This window comes from Mirounga leonina, unplaced genomic scaffold (genome assembly GCF_011800145.1).
Source record: "Mirounga leonina isolate KUSES-001 unplaced genomic scaffold, KU_Mleo_1.0 Mir_53, whole genome shotgun sequence".
NCBI classification, from domain to species: Eukaryota; Metazoa; Chordata; class Mammalia; order Carnivora; family Phocidae; genus Mirounga; species Mirounga leonina.
The window spans coordinates 80,345,202-80,372,181 of NW_023270807.1; the positions used below are offsets into that span (position 1 = coordinate 80,345,202).

Sequence of the window (26,980 nt, forward strand, 5' to 3'; positions counted from 1 at the left end):
TGGCGTGGAGCCTGCTTGAGATTCTCTCTCTCCCTCTCCATCTGCCCCTCCTCCCCACTTGTGTGCTCTCTCTCTCTCTAAAAAATAAAAATAAATTTAAAACTCTGCCAAAATATTACCATACTAGCATTTCTGTAAAAGTATAAGAGCAGTAAGGTAATCTTAAGGCTCTAATCAGTATCATGTGTACATCAATGTGTACCTTGGTTAAGTGTTATGCTAAGCATCTACATGTTCATTGAATCACTTAAATCTATAAACATCCAGCAGAGATTATTTATATTTTATAAAGAAATTGAGACTTAGATAAAATAGTTATTAAAAGTCAAATACAGCTGACCCTTGAACGGTGTCAGGTTTAGGGGCACTTACCACCCCCCATGCAGTCAAAAACCTGTGTAGAACTTTTGACTCTCCCAAAACGTAACTACTAATGGCCTACTGTCAACTGAAAGCCTTATTGATAACAGTCAATTAACACATATTTTGTATGTTATATGTATTATGTACTGTATTCTTACAATAAAGTAAGCCAGAGGGAAAAAAAATGTTATTAAGAAAACCATAAGGAAGAGGGGCGCCTGGGTGGCTCAGTCAATTAAGCATCAGACTCTTGATTTTGGTTCAGGTCATGATCTCTAGGGTCCTAGGATCCTAGGATCGAGCACTGCTTCATGCTCTGCACTTAGCGCATAGTCTGCTTGGGATTCTCTCTCTCCCTCTCCCTCTGCCCCTACCCCTGCTCGTGCTCTCTCTCTAAAATAAATAAATAAAATCTTTAAAAAAAAAAAAAAAAGAAACCGTAAGGAAGAGAAAATACATTTACAATACTGTTCTGTATTTATAGAGAAAAACCCATGTATAAGTGGACCAGCACAGTCAAACTCAGGTTATTTGACAATCAACTATAGATAAAAGTGGCAAATTGGGATTGAATCTAAGTGTATCTAACTCCAGTCTTTGGGCTCTTTATTGTTCTGCCATTTTATCTCCAATTATGCTATGTATACCACCTTCCGTATTATAAAGAGGCTCAAGTGTGTAAGTCTGTACAGATCAAAGAACACTATACTGGTTCTCCTTATATCTGAGCTAGGAAGTCTTAGGAATGGTAACTAAGAATGTAGTTTCAAGCACATGTAAAGCATTATATTCTACAAAATATCATTCCTATAAAGTACAGCTATCCAATATTAAAAAGAATTCTGAAGACTGAGGGCTATAGGTCCCAAATATTTTTCTCTAATTTTATTCCCTAACCAGCCCAAAAGCTCCACAGAGTTAACACCAATCACAGTAAAGATAAGAAATGGACCTCAGAGAACCTACTTTTACTGGTAAGAGGACGATTATAGCAGTGCCTCTTTCTCCACTCTCTCTCTCTCTCTTTTTTTAGTTTTTTATTTTTCTCTGTATAATTCTTTTGAATATTAAAGTTTCATATATTTACTTGACTTCCTTCTCCAGGAATTTTGCTAACATGGATTTAATTTGTTCAAAATCATTTTACTTTGTTAACTTTTTGAAATGCATAGTAATAAAGTAATGGGAGAGTTATTATATTAGATTGACTAAAATTTATCTACTTTAATAACTGACAAGAAGAAATCTCAGAGACAGAGAAAATCCTGAAAGCAGCTCGGAACAAGAGGTCTGTAACCTACAAGGGTAGAAACATTAGATTAGCAGCAGACCTATCCACGGAGACCTGGAAGGCCAGAAAGGACTGGCATGATATATTCAGGATGCTAAACAAGAAAAATATGCAGCCAAGAATACTTTATCCAGCTAGGATGTAATTCAAAATAGGAGATAAAAAGCTTCCAGGACAAACAGAAACTAAAAGAATTTGTGATCACCAAACCAGAAATATTGAAATGGATCCTCTAAGCAAAGAGAGAGCCTAAAAGTAATGTAGACCAGAAAGGAACACAGACAATATACAGTAACAGTCACCTTACAGGCAATACAATGGCACTAAATTCATATCTTTCAATAGTTACCCTGAATGTAAATGGGCTAAATGCCCCAATCAAAAGACACAGGGTATTAGACAGAATAAAAAAGCAAGACCCATCAATATGCTGTCTGCAAGAGACTCATTTTAGACCCAAAGACACCTCCATATTTAAAGTGAGGGGATGGAAAACCATTTATCATGCTAATGGACATCAAAAGAAAGCTGGGGTGGCAATCCTTATATCAGATAAATTAGATTTTAAACCAAGGACTGGAAGAGATGAGGAAGGACACTATCATAATTAAAGGGTCTATTTAACAAGAAGATCTAACAATTGTAAATATTTATGCCCCTAACATGGGGCAGCCAATTATACAAGCCAGTTAATAAAAAAATCAAAGAAACACATCGATAATACAATAATAGTAGGGGACTTTAACAACCCCCTCACTGCAATGGACAGATCATCTAAGCAGAAGATCAATAAAGAAATATGGGCTTTAAATGACACACTGGACCAGATGGACTTCACAGATATATTCAGAATATTCCATCCTAAAGCAACAGAATACACATTCTTCTCGAGTGCACATGCAACATTCTCCAGAATAGATCACATCCTGGGTTACAAATCAGGTCTCAACTGGTACCAAAAGATTGGGATCATTCCCTGCGTATTTTCAGACCACAATGCTTTGAAACTGGAACTCAATGGCTTTTATGATATTAAGGTATGTTCCCTCAAACCCTACACTGTGAAGTTTTAATCAAAATAAAACCGGATCATAGGGGAAGGGAGGGAAAAATAAAACAAGACAAATCAGAGAGGGAGACAAACCATAAGAGACTCTTAATCTCAGGAAACAAACTGGGGGTTGCTGAGGGGGGAGGTTTGGGGATGGGGTAACTGGATGATGGACACTGGGGAGGGTATGTGTTGTAATGAGCACTGGATATTATATAAAACTGATGAATCACAGACCTGTACCCCTCAAACAGATAATACATTATATGTTAATTAATTGAATTTAAATTAAAAAAATAAAACTGACAAGAAGAAAATATTCACTAATTGATCATTTGTTTAAGAATATAAATAACATTTATATTCGAGCAAAAAATAAGTTTGAGCATATTGATTATATTTATGGAGGGAGTGAAGCAATTTTTATCTTACCTGAAATCACATGCTGTAGTAAATTCTGCTCCTCCACCCAATGCCCAACCTTGAATCAGCGCAACACTTATTAAAGGGAGTCTGTTTATTGAAGGAAAAAAGGAAAATATGGATGTTAATATTTTTCATTTCAATATTAATTTACAAATATTACTTTAAAAAAACTTGAGATGGAGCAGAAACAAAATTATTGAACTATATTCATAATAACAAACATACCTCAAAGGATAGTGGAACCCTGATTGTGTGTATCATGAGGAATAAAACAGTGTAATTCTTAAGATATAGTAATTCATACTAAATGCTGTGTAAGTTTATCAAACAACCTCCCTGAAATCATCTATTTTTAAACTTATATATGAATAATATACATAAAATATATAAAGTATATATTATAAATACTAGATGATAAAAATACCTTATGTATATTTTTATATATTACTAACTGTATTTTTTAACTATATATTGTAACTTTCTTCTAAATAAATGAATGTTTTTTATATAATATACAGCTCCTAGAACTCCTCAGCCACTGGCAATCAAGAATAATTAAATGTGATCTTATTTTACTCCATTTTTATTGATGTCACGTTAGCAAAACTAAGGCTATCTCCAAAGGAAGACAGAGCTCCAAAACTGTGTTATTATAAAGATTCCTATCAAAAGTCTTTATTGCCTATTGAAATGATTGATAAAGTAACACTATATAAAGAAATGGGTCTGTGGTAAAAATAAATCTCTTCACCTTTCCTGACTGCAAAGACCCACTTTGAAAGAAGTATGTAAGTATCACAAGGTAAATACATATGCTTTGAAAGTATGGAATATTTTGTAGGTTGTAACCAAATGCAAAGCTGCACGCCTAAAGTAATGGAAAAATGTATTAACACCTTCTGCTTCCAAAGAAAAAGGATTAAAAAAACTTTTAAGATTTATCTAAGAAAAAGTCAAGTAAATAGGGAAAGGAAGGTGAAGAGGAACTAAAACAATGAAAAAAAGTATTTTAAAATAATGTTTTGATTCCATTATTCTTTCTAGGCTCTTACATATGAAGAGCACCAAAAATAGAGTGATGTCCAACTAGTAAGTATGCTAAATAATAATAATCCTTAGTTTTTATAATTTTATAAGCTCTTTAGGAAAAATGCCATGTCTTAAAATTTTTTTTATCTTCCTCTTAAATACCTATGCGTACTTCACTAACATTTAATTAAATGACCGTCTTTGATAGCACAAATAAATAGGTTATCATTAAAATAAATATAATTCGAAAATCAGGAATTTTTTAACTGGTGCAAAACAGAACAATGAAGAGCTCTTTTTGGTTTTTTTAGATTTCATATTTTAAAATGAAAGATACATTACCTCATAAATCTTGTTAAGGTGTTTTGCATGAACATACATAAGGCCATTCCATCCTTTAAAGAAGAATAAGCATAAACACAAAGGTATAATGTAAATATATTATGTAAGAAATTTTTCAATTTTTTTCAGGATTTAGAAAGTAATGAAGCCAAAAATATACCCAACTTTTTTTTTTTAAATGAGGTTTTCACTTAAAACTCTTTGATGCTGTCAGAAATGCAAATGATGCAGTATTAAATTTTGTTGACCATATAGGGCTCCTTGAGCTCAGATCTACATGAGGTAATATTAGCAAAGCCTTAGGCATGAGAGTCAGATCACATATCCCAGAAGAGTGTGAAGTTCTACTCAGGGTAATCTGGGAGAAAGAGACATAAGATGTACCCACCTATTATCTCAAATTCTGATCCCCTAAGAATATAAACATATAAAAACAAATTTCTTAAAAGTACAGTTGACCCTTGAACAACACAGGTTTGGATGGTATGAATCCACTTACATGTGGATTTTTTATAGTACAGGACTGTGAATGTGTAAATGTGTATTCTCTTCCTTATGATTTTCTTGACATATTTTTCTGTAGCTTACTTTATTCTAAGAATATAGTATATAATACATATAACATACAAAATATGTGTTAATCAACTGTTTATGTTATCAGTTAGGCTTCTACTCAGTGGTAAACTATTAGAAGTTAAGTTATTGGGGAGTCAAAAGTTATATGCAGATTTTCAACTGCACAGGGGTCAGGGCCCTAACCCCTGCATTGTCCTAGGGTCAACTGTAGTCTAAACTCACTGCTTCTTTTTTAACTCACATACTTCCTTCAACCTAGTGTAATCTAGTCTTCAGCCTTCTCTCAAAAGACTCCCCTCAAAGGTTTCTAATAATCTTCTATTTGTTAAATGACTTTTCCTTATCCTTATCTTCCTGTCTCTATAATATAGGTATCTTGCTTTGACCAGTTTCTGTATTTTAAAAGCCTCTAATAGTTTCTACCAATACTTTCCACTCTTGATTCCCTTCCTATTTCTTTGATATTTCCCTTCCCGTTTTCTTCTTTGTCTCTCCTTATTCAGCTAAATAAGTAATTTAATACCTGTAAATGCATGTATTCCCCAAAAATCCAACCCATGATTCTCTTTCTCTTCTTTATCTACAATTTCTTCCTTGGAAATCTCATCCACCCCCATTGCTTCAACTCTTGTTCTCATGTAGACTCCCAAAACCTCCCAGAAATTTGACATTCTACCAAGACTTCAAATTCAGCATGGCAAAACCAACTGGGAGTGGGAAGAGCTGAGTCTGGATCCTAGTGCTACTGCTTAATAACAACATGAACTGGAGCAAGTCTTAACTGAGTTTCCTCATCTGAAAGGAAGGAATGATGAATAAAAAAAAAAAAAATACTTGTTCTATTTGACTTAAAGGATGGTTGGAAAGATGAAAATGTACCTAGATACTCTGTAAAAGATCACATAAATATGAGTTCTGAGTTAATTAAAAAAAAGGTCTTCTGGTCATTAAGGCTCAGAATTTTGGCATTTTCTTTGATTCTTCCATTTCACAGTTCACCCACAATTAGTTACCAAGTATGTTTTTTGAAGTATTTCCAGTATAAATCCCTTCTTTTTCTATTTGCACTGCTGCTACACGGCTCAGACTTATGTTACTCATACTTAGATCATGACAACAGCCTTGTTTCCTAACTAGGAATGTATTTCCTAACTATATTGAATCAAAGTACATTATACTATACAAATAAATTGAGATGAGTGCCAAATAAGAAGCAATTCATTTCAATTGGGTCAGGGTAGTTGGGAAAGCTTTACAGAGAAAGGAAGATGGCATTTGCTAGGCCTACACAATAAGCCTTTTGAGGTTGACAAAATGCCTTCTTTATCCTCAGAAGCTAATACAATGTTTTGCATATAATATTTGCTTTTGAAGTTAACTGAATCAGATGAATTTTAGATGGAAAACTATGTTATTCTAGAAAACAAATGCAGTCAATGAAAGGTAAAAACCAACATAAATTAAATATAAATTTCCTAACTGAAAGCCTTTATCACAAAGGTCATTCTATATTATAAATTGATAAGAAAATTAACACAAGCACAAAGAGCTAGAAGGTTTAAAACTAGACTGATTTACATTCCATTAAAATCTATGCAATAGGGGTGCCTGGGTGGCTCAGTCAGTTGAGCAGCCAACTCGTGATTTGGCTCAGGTCATGATTTCCTGGGTCTTGAGATGAAGTCCTGCATCAGGCTCTGTGCTAAGCAGGGAATCTGCTTAAGATTCTCTCTCCTCACCCTCTACCCCTCCCCCTGCTCATGCTCTCTCTAAAATAAATAAATAAAATCTTAAAAAAAAAAATCTGTGCAATAAAGCCTGTTAAATTATCTCAATAAATTAATCTTAATAGGCCTATTTTCTATTATGCTAGATTTAGAGTACTTAAAATTCTGGCAGAACCATCTAGAATTGATAGAAATGAAAGTGAAGCAGGTATTAGACTGTATACTATTATAATTCTCATTCAAAAGATAAGTCACATTAAAAATGTTTAAAAGCAGTATAGAACAATGGTTAACAACACAGACGCTAGAGCTAAAATGCCTAGGTTGAATCTAGGCTCTACTACTTACCAGCTAGTCTGGCTTTGGGCATGATACCTAACCTCTGTGCTTCAGTCTCCTCACCTATAATAATAGTACCTATCTCATTAGGGTAGTTAGTAATGATTAAATAAATCTGACATGTAAAGAACTTAGTGCCTGATATATAGTAATAGAATAAGAAATGTTATCTAGCACTGCTATTATTAATATCAATAATAGCATTGGCCATTGGATAATGAATAAGCTTTGGCTTTAAGTGTATCATAAAGTAAAGATTACACTGTACTAGCCAACAAGACCTAGGGAGAAAAAAGATTAGATCTGTCCCCCAAAGCCATTGGGCCAAAAATGGTTAAATGCTCAAGCCCTTTCCCGGGCTGTAAGAAGAAAATAAGTCAATGAGAGATAAAACTCAGCTTGTGATAGAGTAAGCTGAAAAAAAAGGAACCAATGAAAAGCTATACCTGCTCTGATGAATGAAGCCCTGGAGACAGTGATATTTTCATCCAGCTAAATGATACCCTGAGGCCCAAACCTATCCTTCAGTTCTTACTTGTGTAACAAAGATGAGAAGCACAATGCTCAGCCAAAGTGCCAAAAGGAACTATTAACGTCTTATTTACTCTGAGTCACATTTATCCTGAGTGGAAAAGTGCTCAGCCTATAAAAGTATCTTATCCTAGAACCATAAATGAGACTTTCTCTTTTTTCCTCTAAGTGCTTGTTGTATGGATTTATTAATTTCCTCAAAATACAGGGAGGGTTTAGAGAAAATTAGAATAATTTGTCTATAAATTAATGAGGCTAAAACTGAACAACAGCAAAAGCAAAAATTTAGCAAAAGCAAAGAAGACAGATGAGCACTCTGTTTGAGGTCACTGTAGAAATTTAAGCAACAGTGAAAGATAAGGACGATGGATTGGCAGAAAAGTAACTGAAAGGTCAGGCAACAAAGGAAAATACTACCTTTAAGCTAGAGTAAGAGTATAAAGGTTTCTAAAATGCCAGACTTTTCCTTGAGGAATTATACCCATTCACTGCAGAATAAGTAGGTTTGTTTTCCCATATCTTGAAGATTATAATTGGATTTGATGATTTCTGCCTTCTGAAAAAAGACTTCTGATAGTCTACAGAACATCTGTGGCATCAAATCCAACTCTTACAATTGGGTTAATACATTAGATTTTTTTCTTATTTTATTCTTTTGTCTGCCCCATAACCTTTCAGGGCTAATGTGTGTGTTATGCTAATCCATCTCCCTGCCTCAACTTTTTGCAACCAAGGATTAACTGCCTAAAAGGGACATGAGGGTTTTACTGGATTAGTCTACTTCTACTTATATAAGGTAATTTTCACTAATAAAATAGTTTTTAAACTTTGAAAAAATACACTGGCAAAAACATCAACATAATTATCTTTTTTCTTTAAAAAAAAAAAAGCCATTTAATAATCACTTTCAAGTATCTTATTATAATCAGAAGGGACTATAATCCAATTACTAAAATCATCATCTATTCTAGTTATCTCATCATCCTCAGAAAAGCAAATTCACCAGATAAGCAAATGCTAGTGATACATCTGCAACAACAAAGAGTAAGTATATTAGATAAAGAAAAGCTTCACTTAGAGAAAGGCTGTTCATAACTGAATGTTAAGAGTCTCAGAGTATCTCAGCTGTGAGGGGCAGATGCATTTATACATGCAGCTGCAACTCATACAGATGTGTGAAGCTCAAAAGTCCTGAGGCCATTTTAAATCTCAGTTTTACACATATTCATAGTTCTTTCTCAGGCATATAGAAATCAGCATGATTCTAATTTTCACTTTTACACGTATACAAAATAAAAAATCCTGGCCATATGATCTAAAGAGACAGGAACAACCTTTTAACTAGAAGAAAGCAAAATAACCTTTCACTTTTTTAGGAATGTTTTCCTACCCGACTTATATCAGACCCAAAATAATCTATTATCTCATTCTATCTATCCAGTGTCTTTTATGAGCCAAGTAAGGTGCCTAGGAATTCAATCATTTCAGAGATGAAAAATTATAATCAAATAACTTGCAGGTCATATAGTTAATCATGAGATGACCTTGGAAAAATCCATATAGTCAAATCTCCAGTTTAGTGCTCTAATCATTTGAACACAGAGCAAATTTAAGTCTAGTGGTGCTACAAATTATGGATCATTTCATGGATAATAATGTTTATCAATACTTAGATCTTTGAAATAAAAATAATAGCTACCTTTTTCAGACATTATCCTAGTATGCATTTTATATACATTATCTTCAATCCTCACAATAGCTATGTGAAATACAGAATTCTCATTTCTAGATTAGGAAAATAAGATTAGAAAGATTAAGTGATCTGTTCAATCACTTACCCAGAAGGTATTGAAACCAGCATTCAAATCCAAATCTTTCAAAATTACCAAAAGAGAGCTCTTTCCTCACAATTTTATGCAAATACAGATCATATACTACATAGAGCAGTATGACTTATGGAATATCATTTAAATGTTATTACCTACATACAGCCTACACCTATAATTAAATGGCTATGAATACTTATATTTTTTTTCCTTTTCCTTCCTTTTTTTTGGCCTAGGGAATATGGGTGGAAGTTCCTAGGTTCCTTGGAAGATAATGGAAGACGACTAATAACGGAAAATGATTAGGATTCCTTTTCTATCAGGGTAATTCAGAAGCAAATGTTTTAATTGTTACCATCTGTTGAAGCTTACTATGTGCCAAAGCTTTGCTGGGTACTTTATATGTGTACCTCATATAAAATTCCTCATCATGAGATACTAAGAGTCTTCCACTTAAAAGAATTCAAACTCTTGGGGGCACCTGGGTGGCTCAGTTGTTAAGCGTCTGCCTTCGGCTCAGGTCACGATCTCAGGGTCCTGGGATTGAGCCCCACATCGGGCTCCCTGCTCCGCGGGAAGCCCACTTCTCCCTCTCCCACTCCCCCTGCTTGTGTTCCCTCTCTCGCTGTGTCTCTCTCTGTCAAATAAATAAATAAAATCTTTAAAAAAAAAAAAAAGAATTCAAACTCTTGCTAGTTTTAATGGGCTTTAGTGACTGTTAATCTTCTGGTCCTTCCTTCCCCCCCTCCCCTTGCCCCACTATTTCACACTATTTGCAAACCCATCTTTAAGAAGAAAGCCAAAACCTCTGATCCTTGGAAAGCTCTTAAAGAGTAGCTATCATAATAACCTTATGTAAAATATAAATATCTCAGCCACAGATCTCTGATAAACATGTGGAATCTAGTGCATAATTCATATAATACTTGCCTCTGGAGTCCCCAGTGATTTCACAGCATTCAGATCGGATCCTGAGGAGAAAGTATTTTTTGCCCCACGGACAATGAGACCTTTCCCCTCTGTCCAATTTTCCAATTCAATCACTTTTTCCAGAAGTTGTAGCATCATAACACCTGCCAAAGAGATGAGGGGAAATCAAAGCACATAAGATACTGGAAAAAGAAAAATAATTTAGAAACTATCAGGAGCCAAATAGGACTCTTAGATCCTACATTTTACAAATATTACCTGGATGTTTATTAAATGTCTATTATGTTGGTACCATGGGGTATAAATAAAAGAGGTATACTTGTAGTCCCCGCTTTAGAAGTTTACAATATGTTAGTAATCTCTCTCTCTTTCTCACTGTCTTAATTAAGAAATCATACAAATACATGGCTAAGTAGAAAATGAGAATATATCATACATGTCCTAGGAATTAGAAAATTGGAATGAATAAGGGGTATAGTGGTAAGAAAAAATTATTTCTTAGGGTAAAAGTCAAATATAGACCTGACTTCACAGTAGTACACGTTGTCTTAGTCAACAAGCTCAACAAGGATTATAAAATCAACAAGCTCATAACAAGAGTTATGCCTCTATTCCTAACTCAAATATAGTACTGCCCCATGAGACTGAGATCTTAACAATCTATTGGGTATATGGTACACAAAACAAAGGTAAGATTCCTACTTCACTCACATGAGAACTATTATAATAGGATGTTCGTTCAGGAAAGGGATAGTACATATCATCTTGTTCCACAGTTGACAAACTATGCTCTAACCCAAGGCATACTATGAACGTACTTCATAGGCTGCTAATAAGATACTTACCAACTATCAATTCTATGATTTATAGATTAAATTTTTACCTTAGTATCATTCCAAAATTCTATTAGAGCTTCTTTATAACGGACAAATTTAAAATGGAAACAGCAGAGACTATAATTCTTTTTTTTTTTTTTTAAGATTTTATTTATTTATTTGAGAGAGAGAATGAGAGAAAGAGAGAGCATGAGATGGGGGAGGGTCAGAGGGAGAAGCAGACTCCCTGCTGAGCAGGGAGCCCGATGTGGGACTCGATCCCAGGACTCCAGGATCATGACCTGAGCTGAAGGCAGTTGCATAACCAACTGAGCCACCCAGGCGCCCGAGAGACTATAATTCTTATCAGTGGTGATCTCCCAAGTTCATAAAGTTCATAATGCTATCAATGATTAAGTTTACTCTTTCCTCTGCTTAAGAAAATGCTTTAGAAGCCAATATAAAGTTCATGACAGAGGATTAAAGCCAGCAAAGAATCTGTACCACAAGGTTCCAAAACTTACTATATATAAGCCCCATTAAACTATGTACACTACTTTGGAATATAAACCCCATGATGTCAAGAACTATTATTCTTCTTGCCATTTTCTGAAGTAACCAATAATGAAGTGGTTCCACAATAAATGTTAGTGTTATTGATTCACAAGTAACTAATGCAGCTATCCTTTCTAATTGCTAATTATGACCTAATTAAAATAGTAGTCCTACCCAAGGATGTCTTAGGTGTTTTAGAAATATAGTTCTTGCTCTCCAAAGATTATACAGTCTAGTAGCTTTTTACAAAAAACAAACAAATAAAAACATTCATTTAGGCTAAGAATAAATCTGTATAAGTAAATATGGACCTTCAGTCATCCCTAATATTTAAGCTTCTAAAAAAGTAATGCTGGTTTTGAGTATGAGACATCTATACCAGTAGTTAATCTTGAACTCATCTTTTTGACTTTGTAAACTAAGTGTAAGAGTTGGAAGGAACCTTAAAGGAGTAACTGGTTGGGTAATTTTCAAACCAGGGCCTTGGGGTTGCCTGGTGTGTGGGGCTCACTCATCTTCTGCCAGACTAACTCAATCAAACACCATTATCCAAATCAAAGCATCTCTGCTCATATTTGTTTTAAATATTAGCCATGAAATTAATATGTGTTTCCATTTGAATAATAATCTTTACTAATGTAAATTATTTATAGCTATTCAGGAATAAATCAAAATCTAGTCTAATTTTTGAGAGCAGTATTACTTTTCTAATTTTGCTTACCTAGGCTAATATTAAAATTGGCTTTTATTCTCTGAACCAATTGAAGGTATGGAGATGCACTGTCCAGTAAAGTAGCCACCATCTACATCTAGCTTTTGAACACTTGAAATGTGGCTAGTCCAAACTAAGATGTGCAGTTAAGTGTAAAATACACACCTAGATTTCAAAGATTTCGTATGAAAAAAAAGGAAAATACCTTATAAATAATTTTTCATATGAGTCAATGTTGAAATATTTTTTAATATACTGGGTTAAATAAAGTATATTAAAATTAATTTCAAATGCTCCCTTTTACTTTTTTTTATTTTACTTTTAAAAATATGGTTACTAGAAAATTTTAATTTACATATGTGGGTCACATTTGTGTTTGCATTATACTTCTATTGGGTAACACTAATGGAGAGAGAGAGACATCTCTGAATTATGCTGAGAGGAAAGAAAAGTTATCTTGTGTTTTAACGACCCACCACTGATAATTTACAAAGTTTAAGTCTATTGAATTTTGTCTATGGGTATGAAAATTTACTGAGACATTTTTGAGCCCAGTATTTCAAATATTACAAAATATAATTTACCCCCCATGAAGTACATAACTGACAAACGGAAATTGTCAGAGTCATCCTGACTGGGTAGTCAGCAAGGTTACTCCTTAGCTCTTGCATAATATTATCAACTACCCATGAGGTACATCACTGACAAAGAGAAATTGCCAAAATCACCCTGAAATATGCAGGAGTGCTAGACAGTCAGCAGTGTTACTCATTAGCTCTTCCATAACATCATAGTAGTGTAATTCAAATCTGAACTTTGGCACAAAATTACAAAGTACCACATGTCCTGGACTTTTGGGTTCCTTAAATATGAAATTTATACATGCCCAAGAATGCTACCTAGCAAATAGAAGGTATTTACCAGTATCTAAGTGTCAGGAAAGAGGCAACACATAGGCAAGCACAGTGTTTTCACCAATTATTGGAATTACATGGTTAAAATGAGTCTTATTTCAAGTCACAGAAAAAAAAATTTAACTAAGTAATTTCTTTTTTCATTTATAGGTTTTTCTCTTTAGTTTTCAAAAATCTTTGAAAGCTCCTTCCCCTTGTCTCCCAGTGACATTAGCTAAACTTAAACAAATGAAGTCATTAAACAGTAAATGTCAATGGAAAAAATAAGGTTAATTTGAAAGTTTCCTTTCTATCAACATCCATATTTACGGATTTAAAAAAAAATCAAGGAGTGCCTGGGTGGCTCAGTTGGTTAAGCGACTGCCTTTGGCTCAGGTCATGATCCCAGGGCCCCGGGATCGAGCCCCACATCGGGCTCCCTGATCAGCGGGAAGCCCGCTTCTCCCTCTCCCACTCCCCCTGCTTGTGTTCCCTCTCTCGCTCTCTCTCTCTCTGTCAAATAAATAAATAAATAAAATCTTAAAAAAATAAAAAGATTAAAATACAATTAGTAAAAAATGTTCCTGGTTCAAGTGATGGTTTTGGGTATTCTGTGTGAGTATGTGTGTTCTCAGAGTACCACAACTTTCAAGAATTCTGTCACCAGAGATAAAAATTATGTGATAGCAGCTTAGATTTAGTGTCATTCTTTAGCAAAAGAAAGATCTCTATACCTGAGAACGCATTCATTTTACTTGGATTGTTCAGAGTAAGAATGCCAATGCCACTGTCTTCCTTCTGAAGGTCAATGGATCCACCAGGAAACTGCTGAAGTTTTTTTTTTACTTCTTCCTCATGGAAGCCATGAGATGTATTATAAAGTGACGCTCCTGTTTGATGTAGTAATTTTGTCCTTACAGACAAAGATGATGTCGTCACAAGATTTTTTGCCATTTCTGGAAAACAGAGAGAAATATGCAGTAGTCCAGATGAACACTTTTCTAATATTATACGTTTACAGACTTTTCTGTTTAATTGGGACTACCTCCCCACTTCTAAAAGCACTCTGAGGAGATGGTCGGTATGGAAATCCTTCCCTTTTCCCTCCTTCTCAAACCAAATAATTCACAAAGTATACCATTTCAGTATATCACTGAGAGCTGATGATGTAGTTACAGTGCATTTACTGGGATCCAATACATGGGAAAGGTTTAGAAAAATGTTGCTGTATTTAGCACCATCTCCCTGCCTCCTGGCAAGTCTTTCTCATGATAGTAGCTCTTCTTCCTCCAACTCTTTAACTAATTGCAAAATCTAAGAATAAATTGAGTCCAATGTCCCCTTGGAAACCGTCTCTATGCACGAATGCTACAGGAGCAATCCTACTCTCTAACAGAAATTTCATTCTCAGCATTATTCTTACCTTATGCAATGCTCTGATAGGAAACCCTGAGGAATATGAGGAAAGAAGCAGGAATGTGTGCATAGTTTCTTGTGTTCCCCAGGATTTTGTCACCTCTTCTCACTTTATATATACATCCCGGATAATCTCATCTCTGCCCATAAGGGGTTTTGCCCTCTGTAAGCATTTTTGTTGACATAAAACATACATTCAAAACAGTATACAAATTATAAGTTATAGCTCAATGAATTTCACAAGGTAAATACACTCAAGTCAGTAACACCCAGATCAAGAAACAGAACGTGAAAACAAAACAAAAAAACCATGAAGCTCAAAGGTCTGTTGTGTCCTCTCTCAGTCACAAGTCCAAATAAGGATAATAACTACTCTGACTTCTAATATCCTAGATTAGTTTGTTTTTGAATTTTATACAAATTGAATAGTATATATTCTTCTGTGCCTGGTTTCAACTGTTTGTGACATCCATTATGGTTATTATGTATAATTACAGTCTAAATAATCTATTCCTCCCATTGTATTTTATTATATGAATACACCAAATTTATTGTAATAGACAGATGTATTTCTGTTGGCTAGATCTAAGAATGGAATTATTTGGTTGGGCTGCAGCTGACATACTGATTGTTAAACATTGAAGAATTTTGCAAGTTGGTTTTTCAAACCATTGGTGGCTTGAAATTAAGCATGGTGGGAGTATCAGCAAACTCTACATATCAATATTCACCTGTCTCTCTCTCCCCCACACCCTCCTTTCCTCTCTCCCTCTCTCTCTCTCTCACACACACACACACACCACAGCCAGATTCCCATTACTGCATCTGTTCATTTGTTCAACTTGGAAAGATACCAAAGAGTTTTCGAAAATGGCTGTACCAATATAAACTGGTATTTCCACAGCCAGTGAATGTTCTAGTTGTTTCACAATCTTGCCATCACCTGCTAACATCTTTTTCTACTTTCTTTTCGTTTTAGGCAATCTAAAGAGTGGTATGTCATTGTGGTTCCACTTTGCATTTCTATGACCTCTAATAAAGTCAAGCTCCATTTTCATATGCTTATTGGTTATTTGCATGTATTTTCTAAAGTGCCTGTTAAAGCTTTTTGCCCATTTTTTCTACTATTTGCCTTTTTATGATTGATTTGTTGGAGTTCTTTTGTTTGCCTGTAGCTTTTATTAAAACGCATAAAACAACAAATCCCATATTTCCATCTCCAACAGAAACCTTATACCTGTGTACTCCTAACTCAAACAGAAATCTAATTCCTTATTCCTTACCTGTAGATATACCACAGCTTCTCAAAATCATTGCCTAAACCTGAAGTCATACTCTCCTAAAACCTGTTGCTCCTTCTTTATTCCTTCCCTTAACTATCTATGATATCATCAACCCTGTAGGCCACAGAAAATCAAATCCCCTTCCCCTCCTTCATCTCTCATATGCAACCTACCTGTAAAATGTCTTGCTTCTTTCTTATCTTTCCCATCCTTATTCTTTCTACTACCAACCATAGTTCAAACCTCATTACATAACATACATGTCACCAATTAGTTTCACACTACTCCTTAAAATCAGAGCTATCTCTGTAATCCAATCAAGTTATTCCAAATGTAAGTTTTTTTCAGTAGCTTTCTACTAACAAAAGGATCAAGTCCAAAGCTCACTTTGATTGGGCCCTTATTGATATCTTGGGTCTCTCATAACATCTCTACACACAGTCTATAGGGACACCAAACAACTAGAATTCCACAAATTTACCTTGCTATTTTATATTATTAGGTCCCCATATAATGTCTTTCCTTCCTCACTGACCTGGTAAGTACCTAATCATCTTTGAAATCTAAATTCCTAAATTTCCTCCTATAAGTGATTTCCTAAGCAAATTATTCCTTTTATTTATCCCATCGCAATATATGATTACATTTTAACACATTTTACACATCATTTTTATTTTATTTTTCATTTGTCTTTCTCACCAGACAGGAAGCTTCCTGAGAACAGTTCTCTGAGGTACTTATGCTCTGTCACTATGGCCTAGTATAGTGCTCAACACAAACAAGGTACTTAGATGCTTAATGAAGAAAATAAATCATCAGGTTGCCAAATGGAATGCCATCTCTAATGTGTGAGTTATAAAATGGTATCAGAAGCAGATGGAGAACAGGTCATCTAAAAAGGATTACAATATGATCTCCCTTCCACTTTAAATTGTTTCACCTTCAAAAGGACATTTTTGTTAAAGTGTCTCAACAGAGTACTTGTAACTGTGTTAAGTATCTAAAAATATTACACATTGGAATGCAATCTCCTAAACAGATATACTTCAAGAACTTGGGAACAGTATTTCAAAACTTCTTCATTAAGGTGATTTTGAATACAATATGGAGGAGACCAAGATGTTCCTTAAATCTCATCTAAAAAAACTAAAATGTAATTCATATTAGATACAGTATGACCTAATGCACTGTGATACATGGTAGAGGGTTTAACAAAAAAGAATAGTAGTGAGTGAGGTGCTTGCTGTCTTTGAAAATAATATCCAAGAATAAGACCTTAATGCTATTTTCCCAAGAAAAAAGGGGCCCTAACTTGCTATCATAAGTGCTGTGGCTTTCAACTGCCATAACTGTATTCTCACTATCAAACTCCTTACGTTCTTAACAGTTAACCCTCTTTCTTTCCTACTGGAAGGGCACTAACTATTATATATCAAGGCCAACAAACTGCTTAGTTTATCAGAAAACAGTCTCTTGTATTTTAATACTCATGGATGGAGAGGCAATTTTTTTTTTAAGTTTAATTCTGAAGTGTTCCAAGATTATTTTTTAAAAAATAGAAAAAATAATATAACAAATACCCATTCCTCATTTTTAGTAAATGTTAACATTTTTCTCATATTTCCTTCAGCTCATTCTTTTTTTTTTTATTTTTTAAAGATTTTATTCATTTATTTATTTGAAAGACAGAGAGAGCCTGAGTGGTGGGGGAGGGGCAAAAGGAGAGGGAGAGAGAGACTCTCAAGCAGACTCTGTGCTGAGCATGGAGCCCAATGCAGGGCTCGATCCCAAGAGCCTAAGATCATGACTTGATCTGAAATCAAGAGTCAGACGCTTAATCGACTGAGCCACCCAGACACCCCCAGCTCACTTTTTATTTTCCAACATTCACAAAAGTAGAGAGAATAGTATAGAGAATTTTCATCTGAGAGCTTGAAAATTATCAACATTTTTGAAAACTTGTTTCATCTAATCACCATCTCACAACACATACAACCCACTTCTGCTTCCCCTGAGTATTTTAAAGAAAATTTACAGGAAAGCTTTCAAGTGTCTGAACACAAAAGCTGAGATCTTGGACCACTGGCAATCTAAGTAAGAAGCCCTCTGACGCACTCCCTAAAAGACATTAAGAACACCTTAACTATAACAAGTTCTTTGAACCCAGAAGTTACTTAACCTAGAGGTGGAGCTTGGCACTCTGGAATTTAGTAAAATTTGTTCTTAGAATCTCTCATCAATATTCAACTTGGACATTCATCCGTCCATGTAACAGCTTTCAGAATTATTTCTAACAACTACTGGGGTTATTCCTAACAGGGTTAAGATTTCAAGGATTCTATCCAGAAGTAAATTCTTTTAGGTTCTTATCAATTCATTCCTTAAACTTATGGGAAAAGAGGACCAGGGAAAGAGGCTCTACTTATTGTAGTTTAGGCTACAGATCTAGGCATTGTCTCCCCATTCTGGAATAAAAATGACTAGAAATCAAAAAGAAAATATGCAGGATAAGTAGAAAGGATGCAAAGTGCTCACATGCATGGAAGTAAGCAGACCAGTGTTATTTAGAACAGAACATGTCCGGGGCGCCTGTGTGTCTCAGTCAGTTAAGCTTCAGACTCTTGGTTTCGGCTCAGGTCATGATCTCATGATCTCATGATCTCATGGACTGTGGGACTGAGTCCTAGGTTGGGAGCAGGGAGTCTGCTTGAAAGATTCTATCCCTCTGCCCCTCCCCCCACTCCCTCGCTCATTCTCTTTCTTTCTCCTCCTCTCTCTCAAAAAAACCCAGACACATCCATGCTCCTTTCCTCCCCCTCCAAAATGTCACTATTTGCCTGTGGCTATAGTTATTGATATTAATCTGTAAGTAAAGAGTAATAAGGGGCGCCTGGGTGGCTCAGTCGTTAAGCATCTGCCTTCGGCTCAGGTCATGATCCCAGGGTCCTGGGATCGAGCCCCACATCGGGTTCCCTGCTGGGTGGAAGCCTGCTTCTCCCTCTCCCACTCCCCCTGCTTGTGTTTCCTCTCTCATTGTGTCTCTCTCTGTCAAATAAATAAATAAAATCTTAAAAAAAAAAAAGTAATAAAAGCACAAGGGACCCACTTATGGACTCTGAGTAATATGCATAGTATACTCATGGGTCAAGGTGATAAACAGACCTAATAAGCAACCCAAGCAAAGTAGTCAAATGTTACCAGTTGCAAAATAAAATATCTAAGTACTTAAAATCACCTTTAATATCTTTACCTTGCCAATTTTATACTCCTTTTCCAAAACTCATGTAATATGCTTACCTGTATAGCATTCTCCCATCCCACCGCCAGTCCTATCAGATTAGGAAATGATATAATTAAGATGATAGATTCTATGGTATTAACTGGTTTTAAGGTATCTAAAGCCTCTTGAAGATCTTGAAAGCTAGAAGGAATGCTTACCAAACATAATTCTGTAACATTACAGGACATTTTCAGTTAACTCAAGAGACATTGCAAGATTTTTAAAATAAATTTCAAAATGAACAAAACAATCCAATTATAACACAGAAATGTATAATGACACACAATAAATGCAGAAGAAATTTATATTATAGATGTTCCCACTCCCTGTATTAGTGCAATAAAAGGTACTTTATTGGTACTACATAAAATTATTGGGCAGAGAGGAAAATTACAGGATACTGTAAAACTGAAGAAAATGAGGCAATCTCTAAATGTTGACAATTATTACCACATGCTATTGGCATTGCTGCAAACAATGATTCATTTGAAATAAATAATTTTCCTGCAAATATTACTGCATGTTATTCCCCATATCTACCTTATTTCTTTACCTTGTATAGCCCCAGTTCTCAAAACTTAAGCCCGATTCAAAGGCATAGTTCCCTGCTTTGCCGAAGGAGAGTAAAAGTTCTATGGAAAGAAAGTGCCTCTATAATTATGGTCATTAGTTATCTAGCATCACTAGAATATGAACTATTCTGGTCAAATAAACTAATAACCCTTTAACTGAAAGCAAAACTGTTCTGGACAAGGACAAATCCTTTCGTTGAAAGCATCCTTGATCTCAAGTACATAGAACTATAATGTTAAATATTTCAATTAATTTCAAGATATTTCAATTTATTTTTAGGTATTTCACATTCCTAATCATATACCTCAAATGTACACCCATAGAAGTACAAATCTATGTACCTATTTTCAAAAGGATTGAAAAAATTTAAAATAAGGTGGCTTCTCATGATGAGCATGAAATTGAAGGGGAAATAAAGTAAAAAAGGTAGAAAATTTAGGTATATGGGAAGTGGGAGTGGGGAGAAAAACTTAAAAAATAAAATGTTATTACTAAGTATGAAGTGGTTATAAAAAAACACAAGGATTTTGGAGGTTTCCTAGATTATCACCCATATGTAAATATCAAGTTGCCTCAAGATCTCTTGAGCTGGCAAAAGAAGCCTACACTAAAAATCTCAGGAGTTATTGAGAATGACAAGCAATGGGGCTTGAAACAAATTTAACATAACCAATATCTTCACAACAAGATGTATTTATGTTCATAAGCTTCAGCCATGTGAATAATTTTCTCATCCCCAACTGATGAGGGATAGAAGCAGAAAAATGTTCATCTTTAGCCCAGAAAGTTGACCTATAGCCTTCATAGTTGTGACAAGGATCAAATCTGCACTGGTTGCTACATTCTTACAGGGTCTCAGGATTGCCTGTATCTCTCACTGATAGTTAATACTGAACTGAATGACAAACACCAGAGAAATCTTGCAATAGTAGTTTCATGACTACCAGTGGAAATTCGAAGAAAACATTTATGATCTAATATGCCCACTCCGCATGTCTTCTCCCTCTTGAGCACTAAGCATATAACCACCAACTTCATACAGCAAAAGTGTATCTCTTTCTGCCCAAGGGTCCTGAGACTGTGCTAGTTAAATAAACTAAGTTGCACCATACAAGGCTCAAGAATTCTTTCTTGACCATTATGCTCCACCACCATGCAAATCAACCACTGTTCTTTTTCACTCCCCTTTCACCACCCCTAGACCCAAGTTCAGGAGTCAAAGTCCATGGGAAAAATACCAAAATATACCAAAATGTACCATTCAAAATGAGTTGTGATGGGAACAGCCATCTTCCAGTAATTCGCCAAAATGATCAACACAAAGGGAAAAAGGAAAGACACCCACTGTTATGTTCTCTAGCCTTTTAGAAAACATGGAGTTGTTCCTTTGGCCACATACATGCAAATCTGTAAGAAAGGTGATACTGTAAACATCAAGGGGATGGGAACTGTTCAAAAAGGAAAGCCCCCACAGATGTTACCATGGCAAAACTGGAAGAGTTGACAGTATTACCCAGAATGCTGTTGGCATTGCTGTAAACAAATAAGGGCAAGATTCTTGCCAAGAGAATTCATGTACTGAGCATATTAAGCATTCGAAGAGCCAAAATAGCTTCTTGAAGCATGTGAAGGAAAATGATCAGAAAAAGAAGGAAGCCAAAGAGAAAGGTATTTGGGTTCAATTGAAGCATCAGCCTGCTCCACCCAGAAAAGCACATTTTGTAAGAACCAATGGACAGGAACCTGAGCTGTTGGAACCTATTCCCTATGAATTCATGGCATGATAAGTGTAAAAAAATTCTAAGCAGAAACACAACAAAAATCAGGCAATATTCCAGGTCTCCTGGAGAGTAACCAAAAGAAAACATAAACTCAGGTTTGCTTTTCTTTGTAGTACCTTGTGGCCAAAATACTGGCAGAGGGAGCCGCCCTCAAAATACTCATATATTTTCAGAGTATCATTTCTCCAAAAGATTATGTTACTGCTCATCTATTAGCATAAAAATTGTATAGTTCCACTCCCCTCCATGAAACAAATCTAGGAAAAAAAAAATAAGGTCCACATTTCCTTTTTACAATTAAAGGTTACCTTTTGTCAAATTTTAAAACAAAATGCTCTCAAAGTTCTCACTCTTTTTCTCCAAATAAATACATATTTATTTTTAAATAAATTATCAATTTATAAAAACCTTTAAAACTTTAGACATTATTTCATGTAACTCCATAGCTAGAACCATGAGCCTTCTGAACGGACAAGAACATTTTTGTACCTAGGCTATCTGATTAAATCAAAATATTTATGAGATGGTTATAATTATACACTATTGTTCATATGCTACTTCCATAAAGTATAATAATACTTTTTTATTTCCTGATTTGAAATTCAGGTTGTATTACAGTTGGCCAGAATGAAAATAAATGAGATATTAAAAATGAAGAAAGCTATTGCCTGAGTCACCTAACACATACTAAAAAAGTTAGGTTTCAGAATGTGGGTGTGTTTTTTCTTAACCTAGGTAAGAGATACACAGGTATTTTCTGTTGTTGTTCTTTAAATCCTTCTTATGCATTTTTCACTATATGTATGTATGGTACATTTCTCAATGAACTTTTTTTTTAAACTGAAGGATATAGTTCCAAACTCTGGGGGCTGTCTCTGCCTTTACCAGTAATCTCTCTCAATCTTCTAAATGGCCAATTTCAAAACTAGTTTCTTAAATACTCTATTTCTTTACATAGAAGATATTAAATAAAAAACACACAGCCGTAAAGACACTCAACAAAGAACACAGTGGCCACATAGTCTGGCAGGTCTGACAACTGTTAAAGGTCCTTATTAAAGGTAGTGATATTTCTTAAAAATCAATGTACAACCAGAAACTAGATAATAGAGAATTAGACATGAAGCTCCTGCCTCCGTATATTAAAAAATTCTTAAGGGCAGGACTGCATCTTATTCACAGCCTTTAGCACACAGTGTCACACTTAATATTTGTGGAACTAAATGACCCCTAATGTGGTTATTACTGTGTAGGGACTACAGTACCTACCCATCATTTTCTAAACTAAATGTAAGATCTCTATTTGCAAAATAGGAAAAATTATTTCACTGTTGGGTTTCAATGAAATGCAAGTCCAGGATATGTAGCTACAAATGTGCAAGGGTATGATTTTCTTTTCATGTTTACAAAATGGGTTTGCATACAACACAATCTCTACTGTTTCATTAATAAAAATATTAATACTTTTTAAGAAATGAAGTAATAAATAATAAGACATCACCCTACCTATCTATAATATGTGTAGTTGGCAATAGATATTTTACAAGGATCTGCTTAGTAATATTCTTTGTTCTTTAATATAAGATTTCTCTCACAAGAGGAATCTTAGGTCAGGTCTAGCCTGTTATATTCTCTAACTTTCTCTGGATGAGAGGCAATTTACCCAGTGGTAGATACCGAGGTTAATACCTAGTAACTGTTAGTGGCAAACTTAAAGAGGAAACCTGAGATTTGACCCACTTTGCCTCACCTTCTCTTCTTCACCTTCCAAAGGAGGATACTGGTTTTGAGCCAAAAACAAGTAATTCAGTGTGTAGCTTTGTGTACTAGGCAACAAAGTGCAACTATCTGCCCTGGAACTGCTGCTATTTTGGATTTTCTTAGTTTTGTTCTCCCTTCTTTCTGTCTGTGTGTCTGTCTCTCTAAGAGGCTTATGTGGTAAAAGCAACCTGAGGCTGCCTTTATCCTGTCCCATTTGAAGAAGATCAAATAGTAGGGCTCAGGGTTCCTTAGGCCTGCTTCTAGTCTAGGGAAAATGCGCTCTCAAGATCACTTATCAGGTCAGTTCACAAAACTGAAAGGTGTATATACAGTCAGAGCCAAAGGCAATACATCCAAGCTTTTGCCTGGATATTCTCTATGCATGTTGTGCCCCTGGAGATGTCAGATACAGAATAGAAACGCAGTGGAAAATTCAACTGAGGTCCTGATCTTTTCCATATTTACCATGACTTCAACATTAAAAAAAAGTGCCAAAAAAAACTTGATAAGGACTCTGATGGCTATTTTCAAAAATTAAATTTGCCTGTTTTCCACAATATTCTGTTTAAGGAAAAGAAAAAGCTAAGCTAGAAAATAAGGAATAAGGCTTTCAAAATCATTAGCATTTTTAATCATTATTATTTCAATCATTATTATATCTTCTCTCTTGTAAGGAGACTATTCTGTCCTCATATATTACCTCTCCAATATCCAACAACACAAGGGCAATTAGTATAGATGCCATCAGATCTATTATCTGCGTATCTTTAAATCATTACAAAATGAAATATACATATAACTAATATTTTTGCCTCGTTAGACATCTTTGATATGCTTATTTTTCTAAGTAAATCTTATAACAAATACTTCACGTATCCTTATATTAATTCCATTTTTTCTCTCCTTTCCCATTCCTATCCCCCTTCCACTACTAACTCTCCCTTCTTTTCTCTCCTCTCTTCATGTTCCCTTGTCTGTGCCGCAGAAGAGTACCACAAAAACTCGAGGGCACTGCTTAAGCCTCCTAGGTTTGCTGACCTCAAGTTTAGAAGTCCAATTCTAGAAATTTGGTAATCACCTATTATGTATACTTTCATCCCAATTCTAAATTCAAAGACCAAATTAGACAAGAGTTCAGTGCTAAGGAGATGACAAAGTTATTAGCCACTAATAAACTACTATAGTATCTGAAAGTACATGTGAACAAACGGGGCTGAGATTCAGGTTCTATGTAAGCATGAGGTTAAACAATCAACATTTTGGATTGTTCCAGAATGACAAGGCAATGAAAAAGTTCTGAGGAATTTACAATTTTATAAACTTTCTTCAGGACAAAATGTATGTTTAAAATTTGTCATGCAGGATGCTTTGCTGTCCTGCCACACTCACATCAGCTGAATGAGCTCTTAGCCAAGCCACTGGAAAAGGGAAAAAGAGAGCCCTACGGACATCTGAGATCACATGTGTTACTCTCTCCAATTTTTGTTAAAATTCTGCAAAGGTTTTCAAACAGTTCCCCTCCTTGCATAGGTAATAAGCTGGCTTTTCTTTTAAAAGCCATACATAACCCGTATGCCAGAATTACTAAATCCAGAAAATTAACACAGATGCATACTTAATAAGAAAACAATTAGCCTGAGGCAGGTGGAAAACAACAAAAAAGTCAGAAATATTCTAGACTGTCACTACATCACTTGTTTTTCAAGTTTTGATTTCGTTTTAGCTTGTCATTATGTAACCTACCTTTCAAGCTTCATTTACATGCCACCATACACACCCCTCTTCCTCATAGAGCCAAAATGAACTTTTTAGTTTCTCAACTCCTTCAGGTTTTTGCTCTTCATTCAACACTTCTACATATGTGATCCCTCACCTATTACACTTATCTCTTCCTCAGAGTAACTCCACATCATCTCCTTTAATACCTTAGACTGCATAAAATACTCTGTCTGCTTGCACAGTATTTTTATTAAGCCTCATGTAATAATTTTTTTAACAGAACATCCCCACTGCATTTTGGAAAGTAAAGTTTTTACAATGCCTAGAAGACTGCCCGACAAATAATATAAATCAATAATAATCTGGCTACAAGTATTAAGAATTCATAATGCCTTAAGAGGCTTAAGACTCTGTCCACAAACCAACTCTCCACCTACCCTTTTCCTTACTCCTATTACTCACCCAGTTTCAACTCCATAGCTCTCTGCAAGCTGGTTTCTCTTCCCGGAATGGAACCGACTATTACCTACTTCTCTTTCAGGTGAGGCAATAAGATGTCAGGAAAAGATCAACTGACTTATTACTCCTCCCACTCCCAGGAGATTCCATAATTACGTCTTTAGTTGTTGTTTCCTCCAATAGAATGCCAGGTCTTCCCAGAAGGGATCTTCTGTTACACTTGCCAATGTCCAGTTTATCTCTATACCTACAGCACCTAGAGCAACAGCTGATAAACAGGAGGTTCTCAAAAGTGAGGAAAGGAAAGGAGGGGGGATGGGGTCGATATAGATTGTTTTCCTCAAGGAACTTATCAGCCCTTTCAACAAGTAATTTAAGTAATCTGTGGTTTTTTTTGTTTTGTTTTGTTTTTAAAGATTTTATTTATTTATTTGACAGAGAGAGACACAGCGAGAGAGGGAACACAAGCAGGGGGAGTGGGAGAGGGAGAAGCAGGCTTCCTTGCTGAGCAGGGAGCCCGATGCGGGACTCGATCCCAGGACCCTGGGATCATGACCTGAGCCGAAGGCAGTCGCTTAACCAACTGAGCCGCCCAGGCGCCCTAATCTGTGGTTTTAAACCCGTATATTTGTGACGTGTGTGTGTGGCATTAAGAGGATTATCGAGGCCCAGAAGAATTTCAGGAAGTAAAGAACCCATACCAAAAATGATTTGGACATTTTGTTGTTGTTGAAAAGTCGATTGCACGAAACAAATAGTATAAGTTTTAATTAAGCGAAGTAAGAGTGAGAAGGACAAATTCAGAAGTCCTAGGAAACCCCACCTACCCAGCACAGGGCCTGGAAAGTATTTAGAATTTAAATCAGTGCGTTGAAGTCATGCCTCCCTATTCTAAAAACATAGTAATCCTGGCGGTTCGCCACATTCCTTACACAAGTTTTACTCTTTTCCCACCGCCTTCATTCACCTCGCAAAGTCCGCCCGCGGCACGGCACTGCTCCGCGGCGCTCGGCACTGCGTCCCCACACCCAGCAGAGGGCAGTGGGCCTCCGCGACGGCCTCACACGGAACGCGCAGCTGAGCCCGGGCGGGTCTCCGCTTGGAATTCGTGTGGAGAAGCGCTGAAGTCTATTACACAGCGACAAGCTAGAGTCCTCGCTCATATGACACTTAAAGTACGGTCCCTACGGCCACTCAGTCCCGCGGACCTCAAGCCCGGCAGCGTCCCCTTCCGCTCCCCCCCAGACCTTCTTCCGCTTTCCGCTCCCTTCTTCCGCTTTCCGCTCCCTTCTCCCGCTCCCC

General features: G+C 35.7%; 1 protein-coding gene across 3 annotated transcripts in view; it reads right to left on the minus strand.

The window, feature by feature from the left end:
• Positions 1-26,940, minus strand: part of ECHDC1 (ethylmalonyl-CoA decarboxylase 1) — a 55,063-nt gene extending 28,123 nt beyond the window's left edge. The window contains exons 1-5 of one of the 3 annotated variants that reach the window (XM_034990572.1): positions 26,646-26,940; positions 14,141-14,362; positions 10,432-10,574; positions 4,503-4,555; positions 3,138-3,218 (exon numbers count right to left, since the gene is read on the minus strand). In XM_034990572.1, the coding sequence (XP_034846463.1) occupies positions 3,138-3,218; positions 4,503-4,555; positions 10,432-10,574; positions 14,141-14,362; positions 26,646-26,841 (695 nt within the window). In that variant the 5' untranslated portion in view covers positions 26,842-26,940. Of the gene's footprint in view, positions 1-3,137; positions 3,219-4,502; positions 4,556-10,431; positions 10,575-14,140; positions 14,363-14,829; positions 15,401-25,681; positions 25,973-26,645 lie in introns of those variants that run through there. The other 2 variants (XM_034990573.1, XM_034990574.1) reach the window with 2 other exon arrangements.
• Positions 26,941-26,980: the final 40 nt, after the last annotated feature.